Source organism: Nyctibius grandis, chromosome 26 (assembly GCF_013368605.1).
Source record: "Nyctibius grandis isolate bNycGra1 chromosome 26, bNycGra1.pri, whole genome shotgun sequence".
Taxonomy (NCBI): Eukaryota; Metazoa; Chordata; class Aves; order Nyctibiiformes; family Nyctibiidae; genus Nyctibius; species Nyctibius grandis.
Window position 1 is genome coordinate 4,184,272 of NC_090683.1, and position 26,458 is coordinate 4,210,729.

The 26,458-nt window shown below is 49.8% G+C and overlaps 1 protein-coding gene across 4 annotated transcripts in view; it reads left to right on the forward strand.

The window, feature by feature from the left end:
- The first annotated feature begins 5,139 nt into the window (after positions 1–5,139).
- Positions 5,140–26,458, forward strand: part of KANSL1 (KAT8 regulatory NSL complex subunit 1) — a 98,515-nt gene continuing 77,196 nt past the window's right edge. For 3 of the 4 annotated variants that reach the window (XM_068418567.1, XM_068418570.1, XM_068418569.1), the window contains exons 1-2: positions 13,829–13,923; positions 23,889–25,275. In XM_068418567.1, the coding sequence (XP_068274668.1) occupies positions 23,972–25,275 (1,304 nt within the window). In that variant the 5' untranslated portion in view covers positions 13,829–13,923; positions 23,889–23,971. Of the gene's footprint in view, positions 5,240–13,828; positions 13,924–23,888; positions 25,276–26,458 lie in introns of those variants that run through there. The other variant, XM_068418568.1, reaches the window with a different exon arrangement.

Genomic DNA, 26,458 nt, shown 5'->3' on the forward strand with positions numbered 1-26,458 from the left:
TCCCCAGGTCCTTTGGGTCGGTGTTGGGATTCGTCCTCCAGGAGCTGGAGCCAGGTTCAAGGACGCACCGTGGGGTATGTGGGGGCTGGTTTCTGTCCTGCAGTCACTGGTGATGCTGGTGTCACCTGTGAATTGGCCGCAGGCTTCCAGCGGAGCGGGCTGCAAGTCTGGCTGCTGGGCTGGAGAATTTAGGGTGAGGGGTGGGGTGTTACACGTGATGCTAGGGGCATGCAGCGAGGTTTCCAAAAACGTTTTTGTTGTCAGCTTAGATCCTGCAGCTCCACAGGAGAGTCAATAATCTCCCAGGGATGGAGCAGATATTTTTATTTTTATTCTGCCTTCCCTAGCAGCTCCTAACACCGTTTGGGGCTGCAGCTGTTGTTGGCTCAGCAGAAGAACGATTACAGACTTCGCTGTACTTTCAGACCTGGAGGAAAAGCTCGACAGGAAGATGCACGTACCAGTGCTCATGTGAAACACTGAGGCTCAGGGTTGTGTAGGAATTTCTCTTGCTGCAAGTGCCATCGTCTTGGATTAAAGCTTTTAGCACTCATTTTTGTTCACTCTATTAGCCTAATGCAGTAATTTTTTTGGAGAGCCAAGTTTGGCTGTAAAAGTGATGCTAAACCCTTTCCTACCCCAAGCTGCCTCCCCTTTTTTTTCCCCATGTTTCTTTTAATCCTGGACTTTTACAACTGTGCATACAAATACAGTCCCGTAGTTAAATTCGCTGCTCTGTAGCCGACTTCCCGCCCTGCTTTACGCACGGCAGCGAGAGCCGAGTTATTCTTCCTGTGTTGTCTCGGTGTCGGCTCCAAGCCGGATGATTTTGGCTGTACGCTTCCTAGTGGTGAGACGGAGCTTTGGTACGGGTAGGCTGAGCTTTAGATGTCTCCACAGAAAGGCAAAGCATTAATGAAATTTAACTTGTACGGTGCAATGCTGCGTTCTGTGTCTGAATTGCAGCAGCGCAGCGAACGTTGGGAGTTGTTAGTACCTCAGGATTTCCAGCTCAGGAATGTTTCTGGCACCTGGTCTTTACAAACACCTACAGCTTCTTACTGGTACGTCATGCTTCGTTCTGTTGCTCGTCAGTAACTTTGCTGCTGCATTATCCACCTATTTTCTGTCCCTCTGTCAAAGTTAGTGACTTTGTTTGGGTGAGACCTGGTCCGGGAGCAGGCAGGGGTTCATTTTTTTGAAATGGAGCAGAACAGGGTTTCTAAGGCAGGAAGCCCTGTATGCTGATCCTCAGAGGAGCGGGGTTTGAATTTATATTAACACAGAGAATAAGAAATCCTCTGCTGCTTTCACCTATCTGCTTTTCAAATCAGTATTCATGGAGCACCTGATTGCTCGGTTAGTTTGGATCCTGCTGCTTTATAAACTATGGGACTCATTCCTCGCTTTGAAATCACGCAGCAGCAGCAGCTGGGGAAGCCGGGACCTGGTCCCTTGCCCGGGGTCACAGCACTGGATCCAGACAACAAATGCCTCTCCAGCCTTCGTGTCCTCACTTCCAGCTGGGCAGAGTCACAGAGCAAAGCCATGGACCAGGAACGGCGGACCCCGACCAGCCCGTGGAGGTGGGAACGGGACAGATGGGGAGAGGGTGAAGGAGACTGAGGAGCCACTGTGGCAGCTGCAACAGAGACGTGAGACTGATGAGAAACGGGGGAGCAGGCATGGTGGGGTGACCGTCCCCTCTCTAGAGCCAGCTGTCACGTTCACCCAGGATCGGGCCAGTTTGGGGCTTTTTTGGGTTTCTCAGCGCCTCAGCAGACACGATGCTCAGCAGGGCCATCCCCTGCACCTCTGCAGCCTCGTGGCACAGGTGAACACAGACACTGATGGTTTCTGCATCCACCAGTGTCCAAAAGTCTCGTCCATGGCTCTGGCTGCATTCCTGGTGCATCCATCTGGGGTTTGGGGGTCCAGCCCCCCGTCGTGTGATGCTCTGACCTCTTCTCATCTGGAACCTGCTCTCCTGGCCCAGACCATTTTATTCAACCTTAAAGGATGGGAAGGATTTCAAATATCCTAATGGTACCGATACGAGAAGTATCAGAAATGCTTCCCAGATCAGAAAAAAAAACACTTTCAATGGTAAATTCCACCCAAAATACCCCAGAAAAACACATCCAGACAGGAGCCACAAGCTCCTTTCTGACAATGTTTACATTCAGACATTTAATCGGTTAAAAATCTCCTGTTTCAAAATCCAGCAGCTCATATCCACATATGTGCGTAACAGAAATTCTTTGTTGTCGGGAAAGTGAGCTTAAGCAGATGAGAGGATTACTTTGCTACTTTCTGCCTCTTTTAGTTCCTCATGTGTCTCCACAGATTTAGAAAAGGCACTTTCTGGTGGGTGTTTCTCTCTCAGACCCGTTGCACTGGGTGAGCAGCACATCTACTGCACCCGCTCTTAAGCACTTCATTAAGGCAGTTGGCTGCAGAACACGGCCATATCCTGGATTTTTGTGGATAACCAGGAAAAACAGCCTGGTTCCAACCACGATACGAAAACCACCTTCCCCAGGGAAGGAGAGGTAGAGGATGGTGTCTGTATGCGAGACGGTGAATGCTGCTGCTCTGTGTAGGGCGTCCACAAGTTTTAATTTAAATGTAGAGGAGTTTGGCCACTGCATTGAGTAGGGCCAGAAGTTCCCCCTGCACCAGAAGTGATGGTGAAAAATTCATGTTGGTCCTTGAAACTGAAAATACTTGCTGAAGGGGAAAAGACTGCCTATATCTAATAACACGTGCGTGGTAATCCGCTGATGGAGAAGGAAGTCTCCGGCCTCCCCGCACCAGATGAATTACCAATATTCAGCTAATCCTGTGTAAAGCCTCTGGGTGTAGTGGTGTCCCTCCCTCCATCAGCATCATCCAGTGGTTGGACAGACCTTGACTTCGGAGAGGTGCAGGGGCAAGAAACCGCAGCTAAAACCCATGGCAGCTTGGCTTGCCCAAGGAGCCAGAAATGGGACTTTCTTCCTTTGATCCATCCAGCAGAACCCACCTTTGCTCCGACGTTGGAGATATTTCATGATGGTACAAAACATCCCGGGGATTCCTGGGGGGAGCAGGGCACCGAGGACTAGGATGTCATCGGTGACATTGATGCTGCTGTTGACATATCTGGAGCATGTCAAACATCCTCTCGGCTGTCCCAAAGGGAAACAGGGACTCTTGTCGCACAGAAGGACCATCAGTGAAAAGCGAAGGAGCTTGTTGTATCCTGAGCCTGCAGGATGTGGAGTCGTGCCTCTTATTTGAATTAAACCCAGCCCATCACCGGGATAAAAGCAAAAAGACAAAAAAAAAGCATCAGCGGAAGCAACTAAATGAAGAGCACCGCTGGTGTGTCTCCCGTGTGAGCAGGCAGGAGAAGCCAGTGGAAGGGTTTTCCTTGTCTGGGAGGAGAAGGTGACGCTGAAGATCACCCCAGGCCCAGCAGCGTGTGGCTCATGGGGGAACTGAGGCAGCCGCTGCTGGGTCATGTCGGGTGGCTGGAGCGTGGGAGCACCAACGCGGCTCGGGGCCAGCCCGGGCATGGCCACAGGTGGTGGGACACGGGGCGGCAATGCCAGCCCTCCCGCAGCCCCAGTGTCATCCGTGGGACAGGGATCTGTGTCACCTGTGGGACAAGAACCCGTGTCACCTGTGGGACATAGGCCTGGTGTCATCCATGGGATGGGAGCCTGTGTCACCTGTGGGAGGTAGGCCCAGTGTCACATATGGGACATGGGCCTGGTGTCACCTGGGGGACATAGGCCTAGTGTCACATATGGGCCTGGTGTCACCTGTGGGATATGGGCCTGGTGTCATCTGTGGGACATAGGCCTGGTGTCACCCGTGGGACAGGGGCCCTTGTCACCCGTGGGACAGGAGCCTGGTGTCCCCTGCGTGGCAGCTGTGCCTCAGTACCTGCCGGACACAAGCCCTGAGTCCTCCGTGGGTCACCAGTGGCCTGTGGCCTGCGGGACGCCCCGCGTCCCCCCGTGAGTCACGATCCGGTTCCACCTGCGGGGCAGCCGCGCCCCGTGCCCCGGCGCCCCCCCCCCCTCACCCCCGAGCCCCCCCCGCGGCGAGGCCGCCGCCGCCCCCCGCCCGCCGGTCCCGCGGCCCGTGCGGACCCGTGGCTGCCCCGGGAGGCGGCCCAGCGCCCGGGGCCTCCCGGCCGGGCCGGGCCAGGCCTGCGGTGGGGCTGCGCGGGAGGGGGGGGCACCGGGCGGGGGGTCCCGGGGGTGCGGGGGGGGGTGGGTGCGGGGTGCGGGGGGGTGCCGGGCAGGGGGCGAGCCGCGGCACCGCATCAATCACCGCCCGCCCCGCCCCTCCCGCACTGACTGACGCGTCGGCGACCAATGGGACGGGCCCATGCCCCGCGCTCAGCCAATGGGGGCGGGGGAGGGCGGAAGGTCCCCACTTCAAGGCTGGTTGAGCGGCGCAGGTAGGTGCGGGGCGAGGTGCTGCCGGTGCGGGGCGGCGCGGGGGGAGGCCGGGCCGCGGCGGGGGGGCGCGGGGACGAAGCGGGACCCGCCGCCCCCCTCCCACCGCCCGCGGGCAGCGCCAGGCCAAGTGGCGCGGCCCCCCCCCCCCTTCCCTGCCGCCACCGTCCCGCAACTTGGCTGCGGGGGCCGGGCCGCGGCGGGGCTGGGAGGGGGGGGCGGCTCCTCCCGCGGCCACCCGGGGAGTTGGCGGGGGGTCGGGGCTCGGCGGAGCGGGGGCGGCCGCAGGGCCCGGGGCGCCGGGGAGAGCTCCGCCCCGCCGCGCTGCCCGGGGGGGCCGGGCCGGCTCCGTGCGGAGCGGGGACCCCCCCACCCTCCTCCCGCCCCGGGCCTCCATTTTGGCCCGGGGAAGCGAGGCCGGGCCCGGGGGGGCTTCTAGAAGGATCCGGGGGTGGCAGCCCCCGGCCCCCCGCACCCCCGGCCCGCCCTACGGGCGCTGCCGGGCCCCCGTCCCCGCCGGCCGGCCCGGGGCGGGATGGAGGTAAAGGGGGTACAGAGGAGCCGGAGTCGCGTGTGTCGAGCCGGCTGTGCCCCCCCCTCTGCTGACAGCCCTTTCTTTCCCCAGGTCCTGGATTTTTCCACCTCCTCAAATAAATAAATAAGAAACTTGCAGACCTACCAGGCGTCGGCGGAGGCTGGAAGGATCCGGAGGCCCTCCCCGTGCCACCGGCTGAGCGCCTGGACCGCAGGTGCTGAGGATGGGCCTGGCCAAGATGCCCAGCAAGGTACGGTCTGCCGCGCTCCCCGCCTGGCCAGGCCAAGCTTTGGGCTTTGCGAGCCGCCACGCCGGCCGGGTTGGCCGTGCTGGGTTGCGTTTGCAGGCGGTGGTGTAGTTTCTGACTGTGCGGGATGAGTCTGGAGCCCTGCACATAGTTTCTTGGCGAATGCGTAACTTTAAAATGGCGGGTGGGGAATACAGCTGTAAATGTGGATTTATCCTGTGTGTGGACAGGGTGTTTCTCTCTCCAAAGCCATTCCAATGTTCCGTATGTAGTGAAGAGATGTGTAGCCTCCTCTTGGGAGTGTGCACATGTATTTCCTGGTATTACCTGTCCTTGTATGCAGCAGCATCGAGACATCAAGGTATGACTTGCCCAGAAAAAGAAAGATCTACTTCTTTTTCCCCTTGTTGCGTGCATCCTTAAACCCCAGGTTTACATCAATCAGATCCTTTTTACTTGCTGATACAATCTGGCTTATATATATACTTATCAGGAGAGTTTTGTGGGTACCTGTCAGAGGGGTCTCGGCTTTGTCACGTGAAAACTGAAGGTCTGAACCTGGGTTTTCATGCTCAGGTTTCCGTGCCGCTGGCTTCCCCGTGTGTGGAGCGGCTGTAGTGCTTCTGGGTCTGGAGCGGAGGACAGCGAGGGTTTGCTGATGGTTGTTTTGAAAAGTCACCTCTTACCTTGCTAATGTTATTACAGGGTAAGAATTGTGTCCTAAGCACTTAGGTACACCAATCAAGTTCTGTGAAGCTGCATAAAACCTAAAGGGAAGGATATTTCTTTCTTTTCATAAATCTACAAGCCAAAGCAGCCTGACTTTAGGCCAATTATGGAGGCTGAATTTAGACAAATTCTCTTGTAATGGGAAAACCAAAAAATCTTTACTCAATCCTTTCACACTGACCTTAGACAAATCTGCTCTGGTATCTGATCTCCAGTTGGCTAACACAACAGTAAAGCTCTTATTCTTTGTATACGTAATAACAGTAAGTTGTTATGTGGGCTTTAAAAAAGGAATAAAAAAAAAAACACAAACCTTGTTAGAGGTTTTGGAGGTTATCACTGAATTTTTTGGAAGTCTGTGTTCCTACAGCTCCTGCTGAAACTGGTAGGAAGTCAGCAGATAGCTTCTCTGGAAACTGGTCCTTATTTCCAAAGTCCATACGCTGATGTATTGGCTAAATGGGGGTTTAGCATGTGGCTGTGTGGAGCTTGACAGCCGCGTGGGTGCTTGCGTAGCCCTCGGGTGTTGTCAGCCCTGTGATTTCAGTGCGAGTGCTGACTAATGAGGGTCTACGGCAGTGGACAGGGGTGTTGCTCTGTCTAAAAAATGTTCTGATTCCAAACGTGAGCTCGTTAGCCTCGTGCTTCAGTCTGGAAAACTTGGAGGAGTAAAAAAAGTAAAATTTAAGAGCGCTTAAGCCATTGTGAAATGGAGAGACGGTGTCATCTTTGTGTTGGTAACTGGGAAAGCTGCAGGTAGTGCCCACGCCGTGCAGCCTGGCTGCTGGAGAGAGAACCCCGGCTTTGGATTTGGGAGGGTGCTGAAGGCACCCGCTTTCTCCAACAGAGCGGGTCAGGGATGGGCACGTGGGAGGATAATGCCAGGTCCTTTCTGCTTCCCACGAGCTGGCAGGAGCCGAGGGGAAGGAGCTGTGCCTGTGACACAGGTCACACGTAGATCTGCTGGAGGGTGTACCGAGGAGGATGTGCAGACCGTTGTCATGTCGGGCCGTCACGTCTGCTTGGCATTTTTGCTCAGAGGCGTTCAGCTCTTGTGGTGAGGATCTAGTTGGACCTTGTTTTTTTTGAGTGTATGAGCGTGTCATCTGTTCCTGTGCCAGTTGCTTTAAACCTCCTATTAGTACATATTTGAGTGCTTTTGTATCCTGTATCCCTGGCTTGCGCTCAAACTCTAGCACCTAATATTATTGTCACAGTTTGCAATGCTTTTTCGTCATAGAATAGAGCAACTCTCTTATAACCCTTAAGTTTTATAAATCTCTTTACTTGCAGCTCCTCAAAGGGGTGGGAGGGTTTCTAAGAGCAGAGGAGCGGGAAGGTCTGCCTGGTCCTTCGCATCGAAAGGGCGCAGGAAGAAATCTGCTCCAAAGCAATCTGTGCTGTAGTGGTGGCCGCAGAAATGGGGGACTCGTTGCCTTATTCCTCTCGTTGCCATTTCCCTGCAGTCGTCTGGGCACCGGTTCTCCTGCACTAGACTTGTCATAGGAAGTATCGTTAATAAAGAGAGCGTGTAGGGACTTGACTTTTTCCATCTATGATCTCTGATGTCTGCCTGCGTTGCTGTGGGTTTGAAGGCAGGTGGATTTGGCTGGGACTGAGGAATTTGTCTAAAGCCCTGAAACTCAGGGCTCAGGAACTTGTAGATTGTGTTATCTGTGGAACAGAAGCTCTTGGAGCACAGCTGTAATCTCAAGATGCTAGGTGACTCTTGAGCATGCCCAAGAGAGTAAATAATCTAATATCCTGGTTATCTGCTATGTTTCAGTCTAGTTAAACTGCTGCTCCAGTTTGGGATTAAACTGAATTACAAGCAGCTACCAGTGGAGCAGTAATTTTTTCCCTGAGTCTGGAAATCCAAACAGCAGTAGAATTGTTCCAAGTGCCCTACAGCAGAAATAGAAACTAATTCTCCTGTTAGTGGATCTGAGAAAGGCCATGTAAAAAGATGACTATAACATGTTTTAAGAGTCTCTGTTCATTAATCCTAGTATTAATCTTGCTTGTGGCAGAGGGAGAGCTTTCACGTCCCAGTGTCAGTGGTGACTGGAAACTGGCCTTGGGAGGTCTTGGTTTGCTGTTGACTCACGAGACGGAGTGTGAGGTGCAGGATTTGGTGCAAGTAGAATCTGTGAAGATGTTCTGCGAGCCCTAGCCATGGCTTTTGCGTAAAGGAAGATACGTCGAGACTTTCCAACTGGAAGACGGAGGAAGGGTTGAGTTGTGCAGCAGGTGTAAACCCAGTCTCCTTCTCAGCCCTGTACTGCGGGTAGCATACCCATGCTTGTTACCAGTTGCTGCGTTTCTAACTAATTCTTCTGATTTTTATTTACATGAAAACTCCTTAATCCATGTGTCTGTCATACAGTGGAACTGAACGTTACTCCTAGCAGTGGGAACACAAGTGTGAAATTTCTGTGCTGTAACTACACAGAAACCTATAAGGTGTATTTCAGTGTTGAGATTTGAAAGGGTTGTCCCCTAAAACTCAGTTAGCCCGTCTCACCGTTTTATAGGATATGGGCTTTTACATGGTTAGTGCAGGATCACATTTCCCTCTCCTTTAATTTTTTTCTCTTTCCCTCCTCTCCCATGAAATAACTACCTATAACCTGAAATGGAAGGAATGCAACTTTTAAAAGTGTGCTATCACCTTACTTATTCTGCTCTTCATTTGTATTTTATTTTACTGCTTGCACCACTAAATGTCTGGGATCATATAGTGTACTCTGCACAAAACCTACTGATTTCCATAAAGAAGTATCGCCTTAATTCCTGCCATCATGGTGTTTCTTAAGCAAATACCCAAGAAAACTGATGGGATCTGAGGCTTACTCTTGCACCTCTTGTGCAGTTTCACGCACGTGTTTTGGATGGATCTAAGCCAACATGAGAATATTTTTGGCAATTCTTGGGGACCCCCACGATACAGTGTTACAACTAAATGTCGATTTGGATGCTTTACCCTCTGCAAACTGATAAAACCTCGCTATTGGTCCCCAGCTGGACTAACAGCTTAAAAATTCAGGGTGCTCTACTGTGAGTGCTCAGCCTGCCGTTCTTCCTTGGAATTCTTCACTGTATTCCCCAAACTGGTACGAACAGAAGTTCCCATGAGGACTTTGGGAAGTCAGGCTCTTCTGTACAACGTGCCATCAGTCTGATGCAACAGTGTGGAGTATTCAAGTATTTTTTGGCATGATGAGACCAACGTCTTTGGCAGGGACTCAAAAATACAGTGGCGAAGTCTGTTTGTTACCTTCATTAAATAGTCTTACGTTCCCAGCCTCTCATCCCTACGGAAACCATGGAAATACATTTCACAGTGGAAACTGTATAAATACATTTTGCAGTGGAAACCATAATTGATTCAAAATAGCTTATTACTGTGTCATAGTAACCAATGCCGCTTAACTTCACAGTAGATTAAAATAATTTCCCCCTTAGCCTGGATAACAATAGAGCTGTGACCTTGAGAGGTTCTAGATGAGTAGACTCTCCACGATGTTCTGAAGAGTAGACTCTCCAATATGAGAACAAGCAACGTGTGGTGGCTTTGAAATTATGAATGTCTGTATCAAATGGCTCGATCTAAATCATCAAGGGGGTTTTTAAACAAGCAGTGTTACTTCTTATGTGAATCACTTGGCTTTTTTAGTGAGCAGTACATCAATTTCCTGTTTATATCAAGCAAACTAAAACTTAATCCATCAATCTAGAAGTCCCCAAGGAAGATCCAGGTTTGTAGCTCGACCTGAGGATGCATTAGTAGAATAGAGACCTCCCTGATCAGGGAGGCATCAGGGTTGCTGAGCTCTACCAGCCTCTGCACTATTTACTGTCACGTGGCTCCACTTTCTGTTTTTTAAGGACTTTGCTCTTTTTCTTTTCCTTTTTGGTGAGCATTTTCAGAATAGCTGGCTGTGATGTGCTGTGTCTGTCACAGATAAGGAGTGCCTTTCTTAATGTCACTGGACGCTTTCTCTAATGTTGAAGAAGAATATCAGAAGAACGATGATCACTGCAAAGGTCTCTTGTTGCTACAGCTTATCTATATTTATCTTTAAACCAGACGAGTCCTGCATCTTATGAGGCCTCTGTGGCCACTGGCATTTGAGTTTGCTGCTTTTTGTTAGGATATCTAAGGATGCAAATGAAGACGCAAAAGTTGTGGTTGTAGCTGTAGGGGGTCTCATTGCTGTGCTCTTTGGTGGTCATTGCCTTTTCTACCTTCAGGATGTTTCTTAAACCTATCTAGCATCTTTGCAGGCTCAAAAGTCTCCCTTCATGTCATGAAGATTAATAGGTAGAGGCAATGAACGTGTGTGGGAAAGACGAGGCAATGATCAAGTATGAGCAATTGAGTATGTAACACTCACCGTATATTGAACCCTGTGGTTTGTGTGTTCTTGACGCTTTGCGGAAGAGGGTGACTTCAAAGAAAGATGTAAAGAATGATGCTGTAAAAATGTGGATTCACTTGGGAGAGCTCCTCTTGTTCATGTGGGGCATCTCAGGAGTAGTGAGGAAGCAGCGCGAGGGACTCATGGGCAAGGGTGGCTGGTATGGGAGTAGCTGGGTGACCTGGAGGAGATGTTGCGGCAGTATTTTGAATGGAAAATGGAGACTGGAAGGGCTATAAAAAGGTATGTGTCAGAGGCCAAAGCTGTATTATTTTAGACTGCATAGCAAATTTTGCTACATCATCTCCAGATCAGGTTGACTGATGAAAACTGTGGATATATCTGTGCTGCAGGAAGATCCAGATCTGTACCAGACTGTCAAGTTAGAGATCTCGGCTCTTGGTTAGGCTTGCCTCGATTAGCAGAAAATTCTGCAGTGCAGAATGAAGAAAAGATTAGAAACTTTATTGCACAGGAATTTCTTTTAACTTCCTCCACAACAGATTGCCCTCTCTCTTCTGTTGTGGTATAAAAATGCATTTGTTGCTACTTCTGCTTTTTAGCTGGACTGAATTCGAGGTAGATTTTTAAAAAAAAAAAAAACAACCAAACAAACCACAGAGGTATGTATGCTGTTATAGGATCCTGTGTCCTGGCTTCCTAAAGGGGTGTCCAAGTGTGGTGAGGAGAAACAGATCAGGAGACAGTGTGAAGCTGCTGTCTTGAGTTCATCATGCGGCCATCTTTCAGAAACAGTGTTTCTGTTACGCTTAAGAATAGAATATATTCTCCCTGTGACCTGGTTCTGTGCTGGATATGGGATTGCTGATAACACACTGTCCTGATGTCCTCTTTGGCACTGTTTCATCATTGACTTAAAACCCCGTTCAAGGTCCCTAGAGTCCTTTTTTCAAGGTACTGCGTGAAATTGCTGAGACTGGGTAACTGGTGCATTGGGATGGGGAATGGCCATCTAGGAGGGGAGGACTGTGCCTGCAAGGGACAGCATGCACAGGAGCAGAGCTGGTTGTCTGCAGTTCCTTGCTAGGGCATAAAAACCAGCATTGGTCTCTCTGCTGTCCTTAGTTGGACATTTTTCTTGAAAAACACTTAAGTATGAGCTAAGTTTTGAGCATTTGTGTTGGTCAGCAGAGACAGAGTTGGTATCTGGCCTTTGGGATAGTTTTGGCTATAAGTGTAGGTGGCCACAGAGGCCTTTAGGAAAAATGAAGTGTGTTGTCCGTGGATTTCCTGACCCAAAAAAACCAGCTGTAATGACAGTTCCGTGCTGTGACTTAAGCAATATATTGGATTTTAAAGAGCAATAGTAGTATCTCGACTCTGTATCTCCAAATGCTTTTTAAAGGAGGGGAGCGTTGCTTTTCCCCTTGTGTGGCAGTGGGATTTGAAGCAAGAGGAGGAAAGAAATCTGTCTGCGTGTGGTGCATAATTCAGATCAGGATTGCCCATATTGGCTGCAGAAAGAGTATTCCTAGGCCTTACCTAATTCTGTAGTCGAGACAGTACAACTCTTATTTTTTGCTCTAAACCCGACTCCCTAGGGCAAGTACTCCTCTCTGATGGTGTGTAACAGCATGTGCTGCTGTAGCTTTTTCCCTTTGCAGACAAATGATGGTATAAAGCACTTCTTTTTTTATTGGCATAACTGCATTCCTGCTGTAGAGGCAGCATAGCTATAGTGAGGGGAAAAGTAGTGTGCTGGCTGCAATAGAGATCAAATCAAAATCGACGTGTAGACCCGCCTGAGGGGGGAGAGTGCCTTTGCCTGGCAGCAATATTGAGTGGTTTTGTGGCACCCTGAGTGTGTCAGGTGAATGTGCACACCTTGGCTCCAGCTGTACTGGGGGGACAGATCGGTGTCACCCTCATGCAAATGGCAAAACTGAAGGTCAAAGAGGTGAAATGGTTTCTGCAGTCCCAAACGAATTCTTGCCTGCTCTGCTGCCTCTCGGCGTGTCGCGCGCGTGTAGCGAGATGGAGTTTGTTGAGGAGGGGGAGAAAGTATCCTTATGGTGGTATGAGGAACCCTCTTCTGCTTGGCTGCAGATCACTCTCCCGAGGTTTCCAACCCTGCGTCTCCTTACGGTGTTTGCTGTAAAGCCTGGTCGTAGCTCTTGACATCAGGGGCCGCAGAGGTGCTGGGAGCACCCAGGCCTCCACCTGCGAGCACAGGAGCCGGGAGCCCTTGAGGGGGCTGACGGGGCAGGAGGCTGTGCGGTCAGGGCTGTGTTTTGCCGTAACGCCTCCCAAAGCTGGGCTGGCTTTGGGTGGGTTTGGGTGCTCCGGATTTAGGGATTTTAATGGAATTTTCAGGCGGAATTTTTGGGGATGGAGCTGCAGAGCCCGGCGGGGCGGAAAGGTGACGTGAGCCAGTAAAAAGCTCCTGGGGCTGCAGGTGGAGATGGAGGAGTGAGACGTGTTGTTTTGGGGCAGAAACCACTTAAAATACTGAAAGTTTTTCTGCGGGGAGCGGGCTTTGGCTGCGAAAAGGGGAACTGTTGTTTTTTTTGCGGGGAAACACTAAAAACTGTGAAAGTTTCTGCAGAGGATGGGCTCGGCCCCCCCTCCCCGCCCTGCGTTGGGGGGGTCCGGGGCGGGACGGCGGCACGTGGGGCGGGAGTCTGACTACACCTCCCGGCGTGCCCCGCGCGCCGCCGCGGGACCCCGCGCTTGAGCGGCACCGGGCGCGCCTGCGCGCTATGGGGCGGGCGCCCCCTGGCGGGCGGCGGCGACAGGGGAGCAGCCGCCCGCAGCGGCGTACGCGGCGGCCGGACAATAGGCGGCGGGTCCGCCCCGCCCCCGTTCCCCCCTCACTCCCCGGGTCCCTCCCCGGCCCCTCCCCTCCCCGGCGGCGGCCGCCCCCCCCTCCCGCACTGCAGCTCCTCCGCGCGGCGGGCGCCCGGCGCTGCGGCGCGGCGGCGGCGGCAGCTCGGCGGGGCCCCCTGGCTGCAGGCGGGCGGCGGGCGCGGTGCACGCAGCGGCCGGCGGGGGCGCTGCGGCGCCCCCCTCCCTCCTCCTCCTCCTCCTCCCCCCCCCCCCCCCGGTGCATTCTCCGGCTGACGGGAGGGGGAGGGCAGAGAAGGAGCCCGGCCGCCATTTTCCGAGCCGCGCCGCCGCTGCGCTCGCCCGGAGCGGGGGGGAGCGGGGGGAGAAGAAAAGCGCCGCAGAGCCCGCTCCGCCGCGCCCCGCCGTCCGCCGGGCCCGCCCCGCCGCCGCCGCCCAGCGCTCCGAGCCGGGGGGTGGGGGGCCGCTCCCCCCCCCCCCCCGCCCGTCCGCCCCAGCCCGGACTGCGGTCGCCGCTCTGCGCCCGCCGAGGGAGACGGGCGAGCCCATCCCCCCTGCCGCCGGGGCGGGCCCGAGCGGGCGGGGGGGGGCGCCGGGGCTGCGGCCGGGGCTGGCGGCGCCCGCCCCGGTTGCGGCTCCGCGGCTGCCCCTCGGCCGGGGCTTGTTTGCAAACTGCGCCCATTTTGTGGGGGGGCCGAGCCCGCCCGGACCGCGCTCGCCGCTCGTCACGTGGTAGGTGCCGCTCGCCCCGCTCCGCTCCGCGCCCGCCGCCCCGCGCCTCCCCCGCCGCCCCTTTGTTAGCGCCGCCGCGCCCCGCCGGGCCCCGCTGCGGGGCGGCCGCCGCACCCCAACTTCTCCGCCCGGCGGGAGGCGGCTCCCCCGCCACCCCCCTTCCCCTTCCCGGTGCCGGGGAAAGTGCGGGGGTCGCGGCGGGGGAAGCGGGGGCGGGCTGACCCGCCGCCCCTCTCCCCCCCCCCCGCCGCCCCCGGTGCTGCGGCTCCCTCGGGCGGGGTGTGTGTGTGTGGGGGGGGGGGGGTTGGCGCCACTTTAAATTGAAATCTCCGGCCCGGAGGCGCCCGGGTGGGCGGTGGGGTCCCACCGGGCCGGGGCCCCTCACGTGGCCGGCGGCACCGCGGCGGCGGAGCCCGGCCCCGCTCCCCCCGGGAAGGGAAAGGGACGGAGCCGGGGGGGGGGGATCACCATTCCCTAACCTGGGGGGCTGTGGGAGGGGGCACATGCGAAGTTTTAAAAGTAAACAGAAAAAAAAAAAATTAAATTGCATAACCTCAATCTTGCAAAACGCGCGGAGAGGAGCAGCTCCTCCGTCCCCAAATCCGCCTGGAAAATATGAACGTAGCGGTCTCCGGTAATCCCGGTGCCCCGGTGGGCTCCCGGCGCTGTCACCGGTGTCTGCGGGCGGGAGCCGCGGATGTGTCACGGTGCGCTTCCCCCCTGCTCTCGGGGTATACAATAGCGTAATTTTTCGTGTCGGTTTGAGCTGCTAAACCATTTTCCTGTATTTACTTCCCGGCTGCTTATTTTTATTTTCATTTATTTTTTTTTTTCTTCGAACCGGCCCCGCCAATCCGGAATTATTTTTCTCAAAACAGGCTGGCAGAGCACGGCTATCCTGCGGTGCTTTCCGTGATCGGTACCGGTGTTTACTTCCATCACGGGATTAGCATCTTCCAGTGCTTGATTACAGAGAAATTTGTCTCCTTTTGGGTATAAATGAGGGCAGGGTAAAAGGAAAAATACAGCAGCCAAATTGATTAGAAACTAGCTTTATTTCTACAAAAAAAAGCAGACCCTCCTTACAAACTGAGGTGTCATCTCTCCGCTCGTTGAATTTGCGTACAGGTGGATTAAAACGCAGGCACTATATATATATTATATTGCCTGTTACGTAAAATGCACTTGAATGACAAACTGTAGTTTTCCATGAAAGCGGTCAGGATATGGGAGGAACTGCAGGGTTTTTTTATTTGTTTTGACTGTGACCATTATATTTTGAACTGGTTTGGGCCATCTCTGGGTTCGCGGTTACATCATGTCATGTGTTGTGTACAGTGTGATTTGTGCCTCTAAAAATAAGGCGAGGTAAAAGCCCGTTTCTCGGAGGTAGGAAAGTAGGAGAGTACTTGAGCTGTGGTACGGTCCCGCTGACGACAGGGATATAAAACACTTTGGGGGGGCAGCTGAGGTGTTACGTGTCTCTGTGTGTGTGACTAAACCTCTGCCGTAGTTATGAATCCAGGGATCTGTTTATATATAAGCGTTTTCTCTTTAAAACCATATTTGTCCTTTTTATAGCCTTTGTTTTCACGGAGGAACCTCTGATGCTCTTCCCCTGCTGTAGCGTAGTCCTCTTGAATTTAATTCTGGCACGAGAACGGTGCGGGTAGCAACGCTGTTCCATCTGATTATATTATTTCTTTAATTGAGAAGCCAGCAGCCTTTTAAATCAGCGAAGGGGGAGATGAAGCAGAGTCGACGCAGGGGCTGTAAAGGTGAAGCTGGGGAAAGTCCTGAGCTGCCGATGGGACCAGGATCCTGGGGCCACTCGCTTTTTTCCTTCCCGAGGTGTCCGCTGTCGGCCACCGTCGGAGACGAGATATGGGCGGCGTGTTTTTTGGCGCGGGAGGGATGGGTCTGGTGTATTTTTTTTTTTTTTTTTTTTGTAGCCACACTGCCAAGGTAGCACAGCTGTGTAGGGCTTAATGGATTGATATGCTGCAGGAGCAGTTAATTGTGGAACTTGGTTGTGATACTGTTATAGCTGATTTGTAATGATTTAGCAATGAGGATGACTTGTGTTCCCTCTTCAGAGGTGATAAAGCAGCAGATGACCAGGCAGATGTGGCTGTGTGTATCTTTTATGCTTTTTTCCCTGTCTCTTTTTACTTTTTTTTTTTTAATGCTGTATTTGAGTCTTATTTGCTCTCAGAGATCATCCTGTAACTGGAGAACCGGTGAAATTCTGACATCATACAAGTCAGGGGTGAAAACTGAGCAGTTCCTTGACCAAAGTCACTTCCTTTTGCTCTGTTTATAACTGTGTTTTTGTGAACGCAACTGCCATTATCTAATGAACACTCCGAACAAAGACTCTCTCTGGAGTTTCAGCACTCCACCCTTTTTCTGCTCAGGCAGCGAGTGGTGCGTGTCCTTAGGAACCTCAAAAGACTCTTCCAGGGAGGATAAGAATGTATAGCAAAGATAAGATAAGGCCTGAGGACTTTTTAGGCCCTACCAAGGCAGGGAAAGGGTAAAGCTTGGGGAGGGGGGAGAAAGGGCGAGCAGCACGTATTTTGATTTGTGGGCCTTCCCTTCACCCCCCCCCCCTTCCCTATAATTTTCCTTTTGTGGAAAATTATATTTTTCTGGAACTATTTTCTTGAGAGGAGGTCAGTGATATCTCTGCCCACCCCCATTTAACAGCACCTGATTTTGCATTTTTTTATTTGTTGTTTTTTACTGGGCTGTGTGGGAAACAGGTGGGCCAGCTTATGCCTAAATGAGAATTTAGTTCAGTGGAAGTGTCTCAGGTGGATCACATACTGATTAGACCAAATAATAAGTAAGTTCTGCATGCATGCCTCTCTTCAAAGTGTTTATCGTTTCATTAAAAAGAGCCTCTTAGCGTTTGGGCAGGGAGAATGGCAGGTGATCTGAGAAGCACCGTTTCCGTTGCTGCATTTTATAAATGCCGTGTCCCTGCTCATAACTTCCAGGAATACAATGTCTGTCTGGAATGAAAAGCTGCAAAGGCTTCAGCGTGCCGCTTGGCTTGAGAATCCTTCCTTGTAAATAGCGGTTTAGCTGCATCTTCAAGGGTGCAGTTTTCTGTAACAAATTGTTTAAATTGGAGTAAAGCTTTCTGTTTTTTCTCAGCTGGGCAAGGAGTTGTCATCCTCGAATCAGCAAGAGTCCTGGTGATGCAGGACTTGAGTAAACATAATTCCATTAAACCCTGTGCATGTCCTCTTCAGACCCGTGTTTTTGGAAGAGGATTGTTTGGATAAGGTCCTGTTCAGGTTGCAAAGAAAGTTAGAAAATAAGTGTGTATCTGCCCCTGCCGTGAACCACTGTTAGCAGATGACTGCCAGAGTATAACTCAGTTCAGAGAATGACACAAACAGCGAAATGGGATATGCTAATAGCCACGAAGACTTAATTCTGGAGGATAGAGTTTTGACGCCGGGGTGTCTGAATTTAGTGATGAAACTGTGCTGGTTTATCTAATGATAAGAAAAAAAAAGGGTAACAAAATCGCATCTGAAGAGAGGAAATGGGAGTAGCTGTCAGCCCGAACAGGCCCCGTCTTCAGCTGTTCCTTAATCTCTTGCTGCAAACTTATTTTTTTGCAGATTTGGTGGAAAGACAAGTGTTTAAAAAAAACCCCTAGCTATTTTAAAAAAAGTTTAATGGAAGTATATACTTTTGTGTTGGGGAGCTGCTTCAGGCCTCAGAGACATAAGCAGAAGATGGACCTTAAAGGTTTCTCATTTTCAGCTCTATCAAATGTCAGGAGTCCTCTCTCCAGAATCTTTATAACTTCCTGGTGAGGTCCGCAGCGACAGAGGATATGATAGGAAAGGTTACTGTGAAGTTGCTTTACACTAAATGAGAAACAGCAAAGTGAGTTCAGGCTGTAATTATGGCCCATAAAAAGGAACCTGTGATGTGTGATTGAACGTCACCTTCTATTAAACGAGTATCTCTGTTCTGGAGTTCATCTCGTCTTGTTTTTTCTTGCTGCCATGGCAGTCTTTGTGGATTGTTATCTCTTCTCTTGAGATCCGAGGGCAATAAAAGCTGAGATCTGCAGTTAGCTGAGCATACATGTCCTGGAGAACTGTGTTATGAACTCCATTCAAAATAAGGGATTTAAACTCAGCTGGAGACGAGTCGACCAGATTGGGCAGGGATCTGGTGATTGGAGACACTTAATTCTGCTCCTCTCGTTATTTCCTCTTGAGGACATGGCCAGTTAACACAAGGCACTCTAAAAGACTTTTTGTAGTGACTTTTTGTAGTGCCTTGCTTTAAAATATGAAGTAATAAGGTGGTGCCATTTATGGGGTGGGGATTTACAAGTTTTTGTATCAATCATGCTTTTGAGCAAAGGTTGGTATGACCGCACCTAGTGAATGAAAATGTGTCTTTAAAATTAAAAGGCAAATCTGTTTTTTTTTTGTTTTAACTTGCTCCCTGAGTCCTGAGTTCAGGTTTTCATATTTCCTGGGCAACTTGCCCAGATTATGCGAAACAAAAACAAAATCTCTCTCTGATACTGGATGGGGGGAGACCCGGATTTCACAATTAAAGCTTTTTCTTTTTTTTTTTTTTTTTGTCTCTGTCAGACTGCTGCTTTGTGCAAATGTCCCATTACTGGTTTTTAAACCACATTTCTTTTTGTTTGACTGTAAACAGCAACTTTGTTCTGAAGAGTAACTTAACAGCAATGGGTATTTTTATGTCCAGCCACTGCATTTTTCCAGGTGAAGGCATTCTTGCTTGTAATTATTCAACTTTCCAGACTTTTGATTGCGGAGATGACAGTTAATCTTGTTTTGTGGCTTTTGTTTTTCTTTCTGACATCATATTGATAAAACCTTCTCTCCCTCAGATTATGCAATTGATGTGGTTTATTTCTATCCAATGGGGATTCACAGCCATAAGAGAAAATTCTTCTTGAAGAAGGAGGTGTCATGTTGCTGTTTTAGAGTTGACCAAAAGACCCTGCCACTTGTGTGGACCAGCAAGTGGGAACAGCAGCTTTTATTTTAATCTTGAGGGCTTCTGGTTGGAAACAAAGGCTATAAAAATGGAGCTCAGTAATATCTATCTTATTTGTTCCAGTGTGTAAGTACCATTCCCTGGGATGTTCTTAATATTAAATTCTTATTTTTCCCAGAGAGATTAGGTGCAAGTCTGTAGTGTTAATATATGTGGAAGGTACTCGTGTATCTATTTTAAAAATCTGTGGTTCTTAACCTTTTTTTCATGAATTTTAAAAGAAAAAAGCCTGTCCCCAAATGTAGGTCATTATAAGCACACAGTCTCTCAGACTGCACGTGATAGCTGGCTTATCGATAAGTTTATCGTCCTGCACTTGCCTGTCACGTTTCCTTAATTAAAGCTTTGGGAGTTACTTCTCATGTAAATCTCCTTCTAAATTGGTAAACATCTGTCTTACAACTATAAAATGTTGAAGGTGATAACAAAAGGCATGGAGAGGATCCGTTGTGCGTGATAGGTGTAACTTTTGGTAGATGTATGTTTTTGATGTGGAAAATATTTCTAGGGCTCGGGGTGTTAGCTTGTGTGTTGAGTACCTGCATTGTAAGTTACTCTGCTGAGCTTAGAAGCACAGTTGATTTATTTCAGTCGTAAAATGAAGCGTGTAGGGATTTTATTCTAGCAAATTTGGGTTTGTGTGCTTTTCTTTTTTCTAAGACATTTGTAACCACACAAATTCAGGAGTTGGCTGCGCTCTTGATTCATAGTGGGGGAGGAGAGGGGAAGTGGGAATTGGTATAATATTCACTTCCTTCAGGGTAGTTTTGCCTTTACAGCTTCTAATGCATCAGCACCTTCCTCTGCAAAACCTGTGTGTTGGGTAGAACAGAGCTTTGGAGGTGAAGGAGTTTGCAGGTGGTTGTGTAGTCAGTTGGGGGGAGGCTTCCATCTAACACAGAAGTTATTTGTCCTTTACACGTGTGTTGAACTTAAGCCTCTGCGTGACCACCCGTAACCTCTGCTGTCTTCATGTCTTGTGCACGTTGTAGGAAAAAGAGAATGCGCCCAGGTGGGTTTGGGCGAGTGCCTCGGAGGAGGAGATCTGGGGAAGTAAGGAGGCCTCGCAGCAGCTATAAAGAGCAGTCCCAGTGTGGTTTGGCATGTGATGAAACTAGACAGCGTGCACAGGAATTTTGGATGTAGTGTCAAGGGTTTAAACTGTAATTCAGGGAATATAAATACGCAAGGTAGATGTGTGTGTCACCAAGCGGTGCTGGGAGGGGTGGAAGGCAGAGGTAATGTAGCTAGGAGGGTGTAGGGCTCGGTGGCCATGGGGGGACTCGTGTATGCAAGGAGACCTGCTTGGTGGGAGGGCATGGAGAGCCCTTCAGGAGAGAAACTGGAATGAGTGTTTAGATGGGTGGGCAAAGGAGAGGCTGTTGATACCTCTTGTGTCCAGGACTTGGAGCTCCCCTGATCATCTCATGAACCTCACTGGAAGCACAGGTGCCCAGAGAGGAGAAACTTCACGTGTTCATTTTGGGCTTATTTTCTGGGGTGTTGCACAAAATCACGTGCTTAGAAACTCAGTTCTCCTTTCAAGGTCTGGTTGTAAGATTGGGTTTTAAAAGCAGACGGTCTTGAATAAGTCAGCACGCTGAAGGATTGTTTTCAGGGTTGGTGTGACCCGATAGCTGCTCTGGGGTATAGTGTGGCTGCGTATGTTCCTCGCACCTCTTCTAACATCCCATTGTTGCCTCGACCTTATTCCTGCTCTTCCCTCTGCTCTGTGTTTTAAAAGTAGTGAGAGTTGGAAAGTTGGGGTAGTTGACATGGAATTGTGGGTGAAGCCACCTGAGTAGGCCTGGTGACTTTCCTCCCTCAGTGGCCTTGCGTGCACTCCTCAGGAAGCGAGGGAAGATGGGCGAGTTACGATTACCCTGTTTTTACCTGCTTGCTAGAGCCTTTCATCTTTCCTCTGTTAATTAATGCTAACTGCTCTGGCAGTGCTCTAGTTTTAAAGCGAAAATCAAGAATGTGCTTGTGGATTTTGAGTATTATCTTAAGACACGTAAATGCCATGTTGGCCTTCCAGAAGCAGCTCTGTTTGGCTCTTCCCAAGTGAAGTCTAGCATGAGGTGTTGTACCATGGTTGTTGAAGGCAGGGCTGGAGCTTGCTGTGATGGTGGAACTGGAGTGGTAATCCCATTACTCTGACAGTTGTCTACCAACAGGACTTCTGCAGAAGAAGCCTCATGGTCACACGCATGTCAACTCAAGTGTTGGGGGTCATAGATTCAGGATAATTCTTGGAATTATTGTCAAAATTCTCAGAATGCTCTGAAAGCTCCTCAAGCTGTGTCCATGTGAATGACTTTTCCTTTTCTTTATTCCTCCTTCCTATGGTCACCTCAGAGATGCCATACCACCCTCTTCCCTCTAATTCCCAGTTAGGAAGAAATTACTGATAAGTGTAATATGGCTTTAATAACAACCAAAACTTACAGAGGGGGGAACATGCTCACAAATGTTCCTTAATGATTTTAACAAGGGTTGTTCGTAAGAGTACAGATCTAATTCAGTGTTAGAAAAACCAGTGCTGTCTAGCACGCGGGTAGTTTATAAGGACTTAGATAAAATAATATTAAAAATACACCCAGTAACTCTTGGAGGTCATCTTTAAGCTACTAGAACAAAGCCTTATTCTTAAGGGAGACTTCCCAGGCTTCCAACGTATTTTAAATGCTGTCCACCCAACCAAAAGTGAAGCCAAGGAGGGTTGCAGTAGCTTAGTAGGAGGATTTTCTTTTTAAAGTGAGCTTGCTAACCCAGAGGAAAAGGCAGTATGAAAGTTTTGCTTCCGTTTTCTACTTCTGTTAATTTAACTAAAGTTGATGACTTACAAATTTACTCTAAAATACTCTTCAGCCTAAGTAAACTCCTAAAGGGCTGCAGTGCAGTACAGATATATTCAAAAGAATGATTGTGTTCAGCACCAAGCGCAGGTTTTTTTGCAGTGTGGGTATTTCCTAAGCTGCTCTCGCTGTCTCGCAGTGCTGTGGTGGTGATTGTGGTGAAGAGCACTGATCCAGAGTCTTCTTTTGGAAGACAGACCAGCGTGTTTCTGCAGAACTGAGAGTGCCCGTTAGGAACAGTCATTCCAAGTGTACGTGTGTCTGTAGTGCAGGTCTTGGTGAGAGGCTGGAGTGGGGGAAGTCCTTTATTCTGACAGTCTTCCTCCCTCCTCTCCCAAGGGTGTCTTAGCTACAAGTGGAAAGTTCCCTGCGAGTTCCTATTTAAATCTTTTTTTCTGAATTGTCATGTTCAGTCTTTATTTATGGATCCAAATGATGACTAAAAACCATTTTCACTGAGTGTGCAGTAAAGTTTTAGGCACGCAGTATCCTTTTTTCAGAAAGGATGGGATATAGTTGATCACAAAATACACGAAGTTCTGTCAACAGGGGAAGTCTGAAGATGGCCTGAACTGTAGACCTGGTGAGGGACCTGCCAGTTGGCCAACGTACATGCTCATTGGAAACCAAACGGAGCAAATAACTTTGAGCTTGTCCTGTGGGCCTTCACTCCATGAGAGTGTGGATTTGTTTCTCTAACTCATCTCTGACTTTTCACAAAAATTCAGGTTTTAGTCCTTAGTGTTTTTCAGCCCTAATGTCTGTCTGTGGTCCCTGTTATGGGGAAGCACCTGGTGTGACGCTGGGGAGCAGCTGTGGTACAGCTGAACGAGGCTAGAAACAAAACTGGCTGTTAAATTTTGCTCATTCAACATATTCAAAGTTTAGATAGTCCTCACTTTTCCTGTAAAATGGTATATTAATTTGGTCATTGTGGTGCGTTAATGAGCAGCTCCAACAAGCTTATGCAGATTTGTGTGAAATTAGAGGATTGGCATATCAGGCAAGAAATCGGGGCAACTTATTAAATTGACATTGAAGTAGCTTATGAAGGTGCTAGGTAAATTTTGCAGCAAAAGGAAAATAAAGTAGCTGTTGCACTGTTAGCACAGCCTGTGCTGCGGGTTGTGTGAATGCAGTTAAAAAAAAAAAAAAGGTATTAAAAAACACTGACACTTCTAGTGATACAGAAAGTAGGTAAATGACCAGAAACATGAAGGTGATGGAGGGAGAAAGGTTGCAATGTGCATGAATGAAAGGTCTTCGGTTATTTCTCTTAACTTGTTTGACCTAGTTGAGTTAAGCCGTGGCTTACTATTAGTGTCAGAGCGTAGAACTGCTCCGTCATGGTGTGCGTGTGGGTTAATCTTTATCCATGTTCTTGAAAGAGAAATGGGGATTGCTAATGCTGGAAATCACCTGGCTTATTCGGAAATGGACTTCTGGGAATGTAGGTTTCATGTGCATCAGGGAAATGGCTTTCTTCAAATCCAAGGCTCTCAGGGAAGCAATGGGGTTGCCAGTGGGTGTGGGGTGGTGGGGTTTCATTAGCTGCCGGGAGTTTAAGCATATGGAGATGTGTTCCCTTGAAGTCCTGTCTCTGTTACATGTTATAGCTCTAACTTGTCATTTCTAACGTGCCTGAGTTGGCAGTAGTAGCTCAAGGGTTTTAAAGATGGAGCTGGTGGCATTGAGGAATGGGAGGACAGACCTTTCATGAAGGCCTGGATGGATGCTGGTGTGCTTAGTGGATGTACTGAAAGATGAGAATAGTAGTTACAGGCAGGCACTAGCTCTGGGAGATCCTGAGGACTGGCTTGCGTGTTGCTACGTCTGTTTTTACCTGCCTGGTACCCAGATGGCTCTGCTGAGCGTGAGGCTGGTGGTTGCAGAGGGAGGATGCTGTGCTCAACGTGGAGCTCTTGTGACTTTACCGAAAGCATTGAGTCGATAAGTCTCGCTGCTGTTGTCCATCTTTTTGTTTTATTTTCTATAAGTGCAATGCCTAACTTTCTCTTTTTCCCTTCCCTTCTGCAGGCTGCCCTCGGGAGAGGCAGTGGGAGGCAGTGGAGCTGGCCTCGGCACCGGGAGAGGCTGGACTTCCCGTCTCTCTGTGCTGAATGGCTGCGATGGCGCCCGCTCTCACTGATGCAGCAGCTGAAGCTCACCACATCCGATTCAAGCTGGCTCCCCCGTCCTCCACCTTGTCGCCTGGCAGTGCCGAGAGCAACGGCAACGCCAACAACATCCTCCTGGCTGCCAACGGCACCAAAAGGAAAGCCATTGCTCCGGAGGATCCCAGTTTAGATTTCCGAAACAACCCTACGAAGGAAGAGCTGGGCAAGCTGCAGCCGCTAGTGGCCTCTTATCTCTGCTCGGATGTAACATCTGTTTCTTCAAAAGAGCCTCTGAAGCTGCAAGGAGTCTTCAACAAGCAGACAGTTCTTAAATCTCACTCTCTCTTATCTCAGTCCTTCTTGAAAACAAGTGATCTGTTGGGGAGGCAGCCAGTGTTGGAATTCACTTTGGAGAATCTAAAAACAATGAGTGCTAATAGCCAGCCACCTCTCCCGCAAGCGCCTGTAAATGGCTTGGCCAAGAAATTGGCCAAAAGTACCAGTTCAGACCATGAAAACTCTAGTTCTCTGAATGGTGGGAAGTGTGCTCCTCCTTCTGCTGCCCTCCAAGGTGTTGACTATAATGCAGGAGGTTCTGAACTGGGGGACTTGAAGACCGGGTTGACCAATTGCACTCTTCCACATAGAAGCCTTGATGCAGAGCACACAACTCCATTTAGCAATAATAGCACTGCAAATAAATCTTCCCTTAATTCCACAGAGCAACAGCGGGTGCTCGAGGGTGGCAGTGGAGAGACTAGGTTGCCCGGTGTTGCTAGTCACTCTGACTTTGGGAGCAGTAAGTTGGAGGAGCAGAAACCTTCTCTGTTGGCTGGTCACCACAGTGCCCTCGACTCCGAGATGAGGACGAGGGCATTGCTGCGACGACAGGCAGACATTGAGAACCGTGCCCGCAGGCTGCAGAAACGCTTGCAGGTGGTGCAGGCAAAGCAGGTGGAGAGACACATCCAGCAGCAGTTGGGTGGCTTCTTGGAGAAAACTCTGAGCAAGCTTCCAACTTTGGATCCCCTGAGGCATCGGAGCCAGCTGATGTTGACCAGAAAAGCAGAAGCAGCCTTGAGGAAAGCTGCGAGTGAGACAGCTACTTCAGAAGGTCTAAGCAGCTTCTTGAAGAGCGATTCAATATCAGAAGAACTGGAGAGATTCACGGCCAGCGGTATGGCCAACTTGAGATCCAGCGAACAAGCGTTTGACTCGGATGTCACTGACAGCAGCTCGGGAGGAGAGTCTGACGTTGAAGAAGAGGAACTGACCAAAGCAGACCCAGAACAACCCCACGTACCACTGTAAGTAGCAGTCATGCTTTACTTACCTCTGGTGGGGGGAGAGCGAGGTGAAAGGTAGCAGATGGAAAATCTGTTTTTTGTAGGAACACTTCTTTTTTGATGGGCTTAGATCAAAGAAGTAATTGTTGAAGCTAGTGTGGTGTGATTTGCAGCACATTTCCTAGTTCAGGCAGCACACACAACATTGAAGATAAAATTCTTCGTGCATGTGGTAGTCGTTGGTGTTCTTGTGGAGCAGCAAGTCCTGGAAATATTGGCTGGCTGGAGTGGTGCAAGCGTGCTGCAGATACAAATCCAAAATACTAAACAGTTCTCTCCATGATGTGTTGGACCTGTCCCTTGAAATGAAGTGTTTGTCTTTTTACAATGGGAATCTTCATTGTAAACCAGTTGTGTAAAGTAAGGCCAGTCTGAATCTCCGTAGCTGACAGCATACTTGTGATGGGGAATTAGTATTTTTTTGTTAAACGACTGTGTGGAAAAAGACCTCTGAAAGGATTGGTCCATGTGCCAGTGGAAGTATGAAGTGTGTTCTCTTCTTGAATCTGGGAAATTATTGTTGGAAATTTTCTTCTTGTCTGTGAGTTGCATTAAATGATGACAACAGCCTTGTAATTATGTTGCTAACTGGATGCTGTTTGCATAAGTATTAGGTGTCAGTTTGTGTGTGGAGGTGGAAGATCCTTGGCAAGGCAAAAGGTCTTGAGACAGGTCAAGGAAGAGGGGAATTTTTTCTTCCAAACCCAAGAATTTTCCCTAGGAGTGCATATCACAGTATTTTGCACAAATCTCTTAAAAGGCCATATTCTGTGTCTAGTCTGTGTAAAATCTTGCTTGCATCAGTAGATGATCTCTTCCACCCTGATGGACCTATTGAACTTAAACCTCAGCCTGTGAAGTATAGCTACGCTCAACAAAAAGCTCCCTGCAGCAGTCACAGGGGTCCTGTTTGGAATGTGGATGGCTTTCCTGTCAAGGCTGGAAATAGTCACCAGGACTTTTGCCTACCTGTGCTGTTCTGGGTTTGTTCAGATCTCTGTGGAGAAAAAACTGAATATATTTTGATACCTGTTGTCCAAAGTAATGTTAATGGCCGGTCAGGTGCTGTGTGACACAAATTTTACTGAACGAGGTAGGTGGATGCGAACAGTGTGTGTACTTGGTAACTTCAGCATCCTCCAGA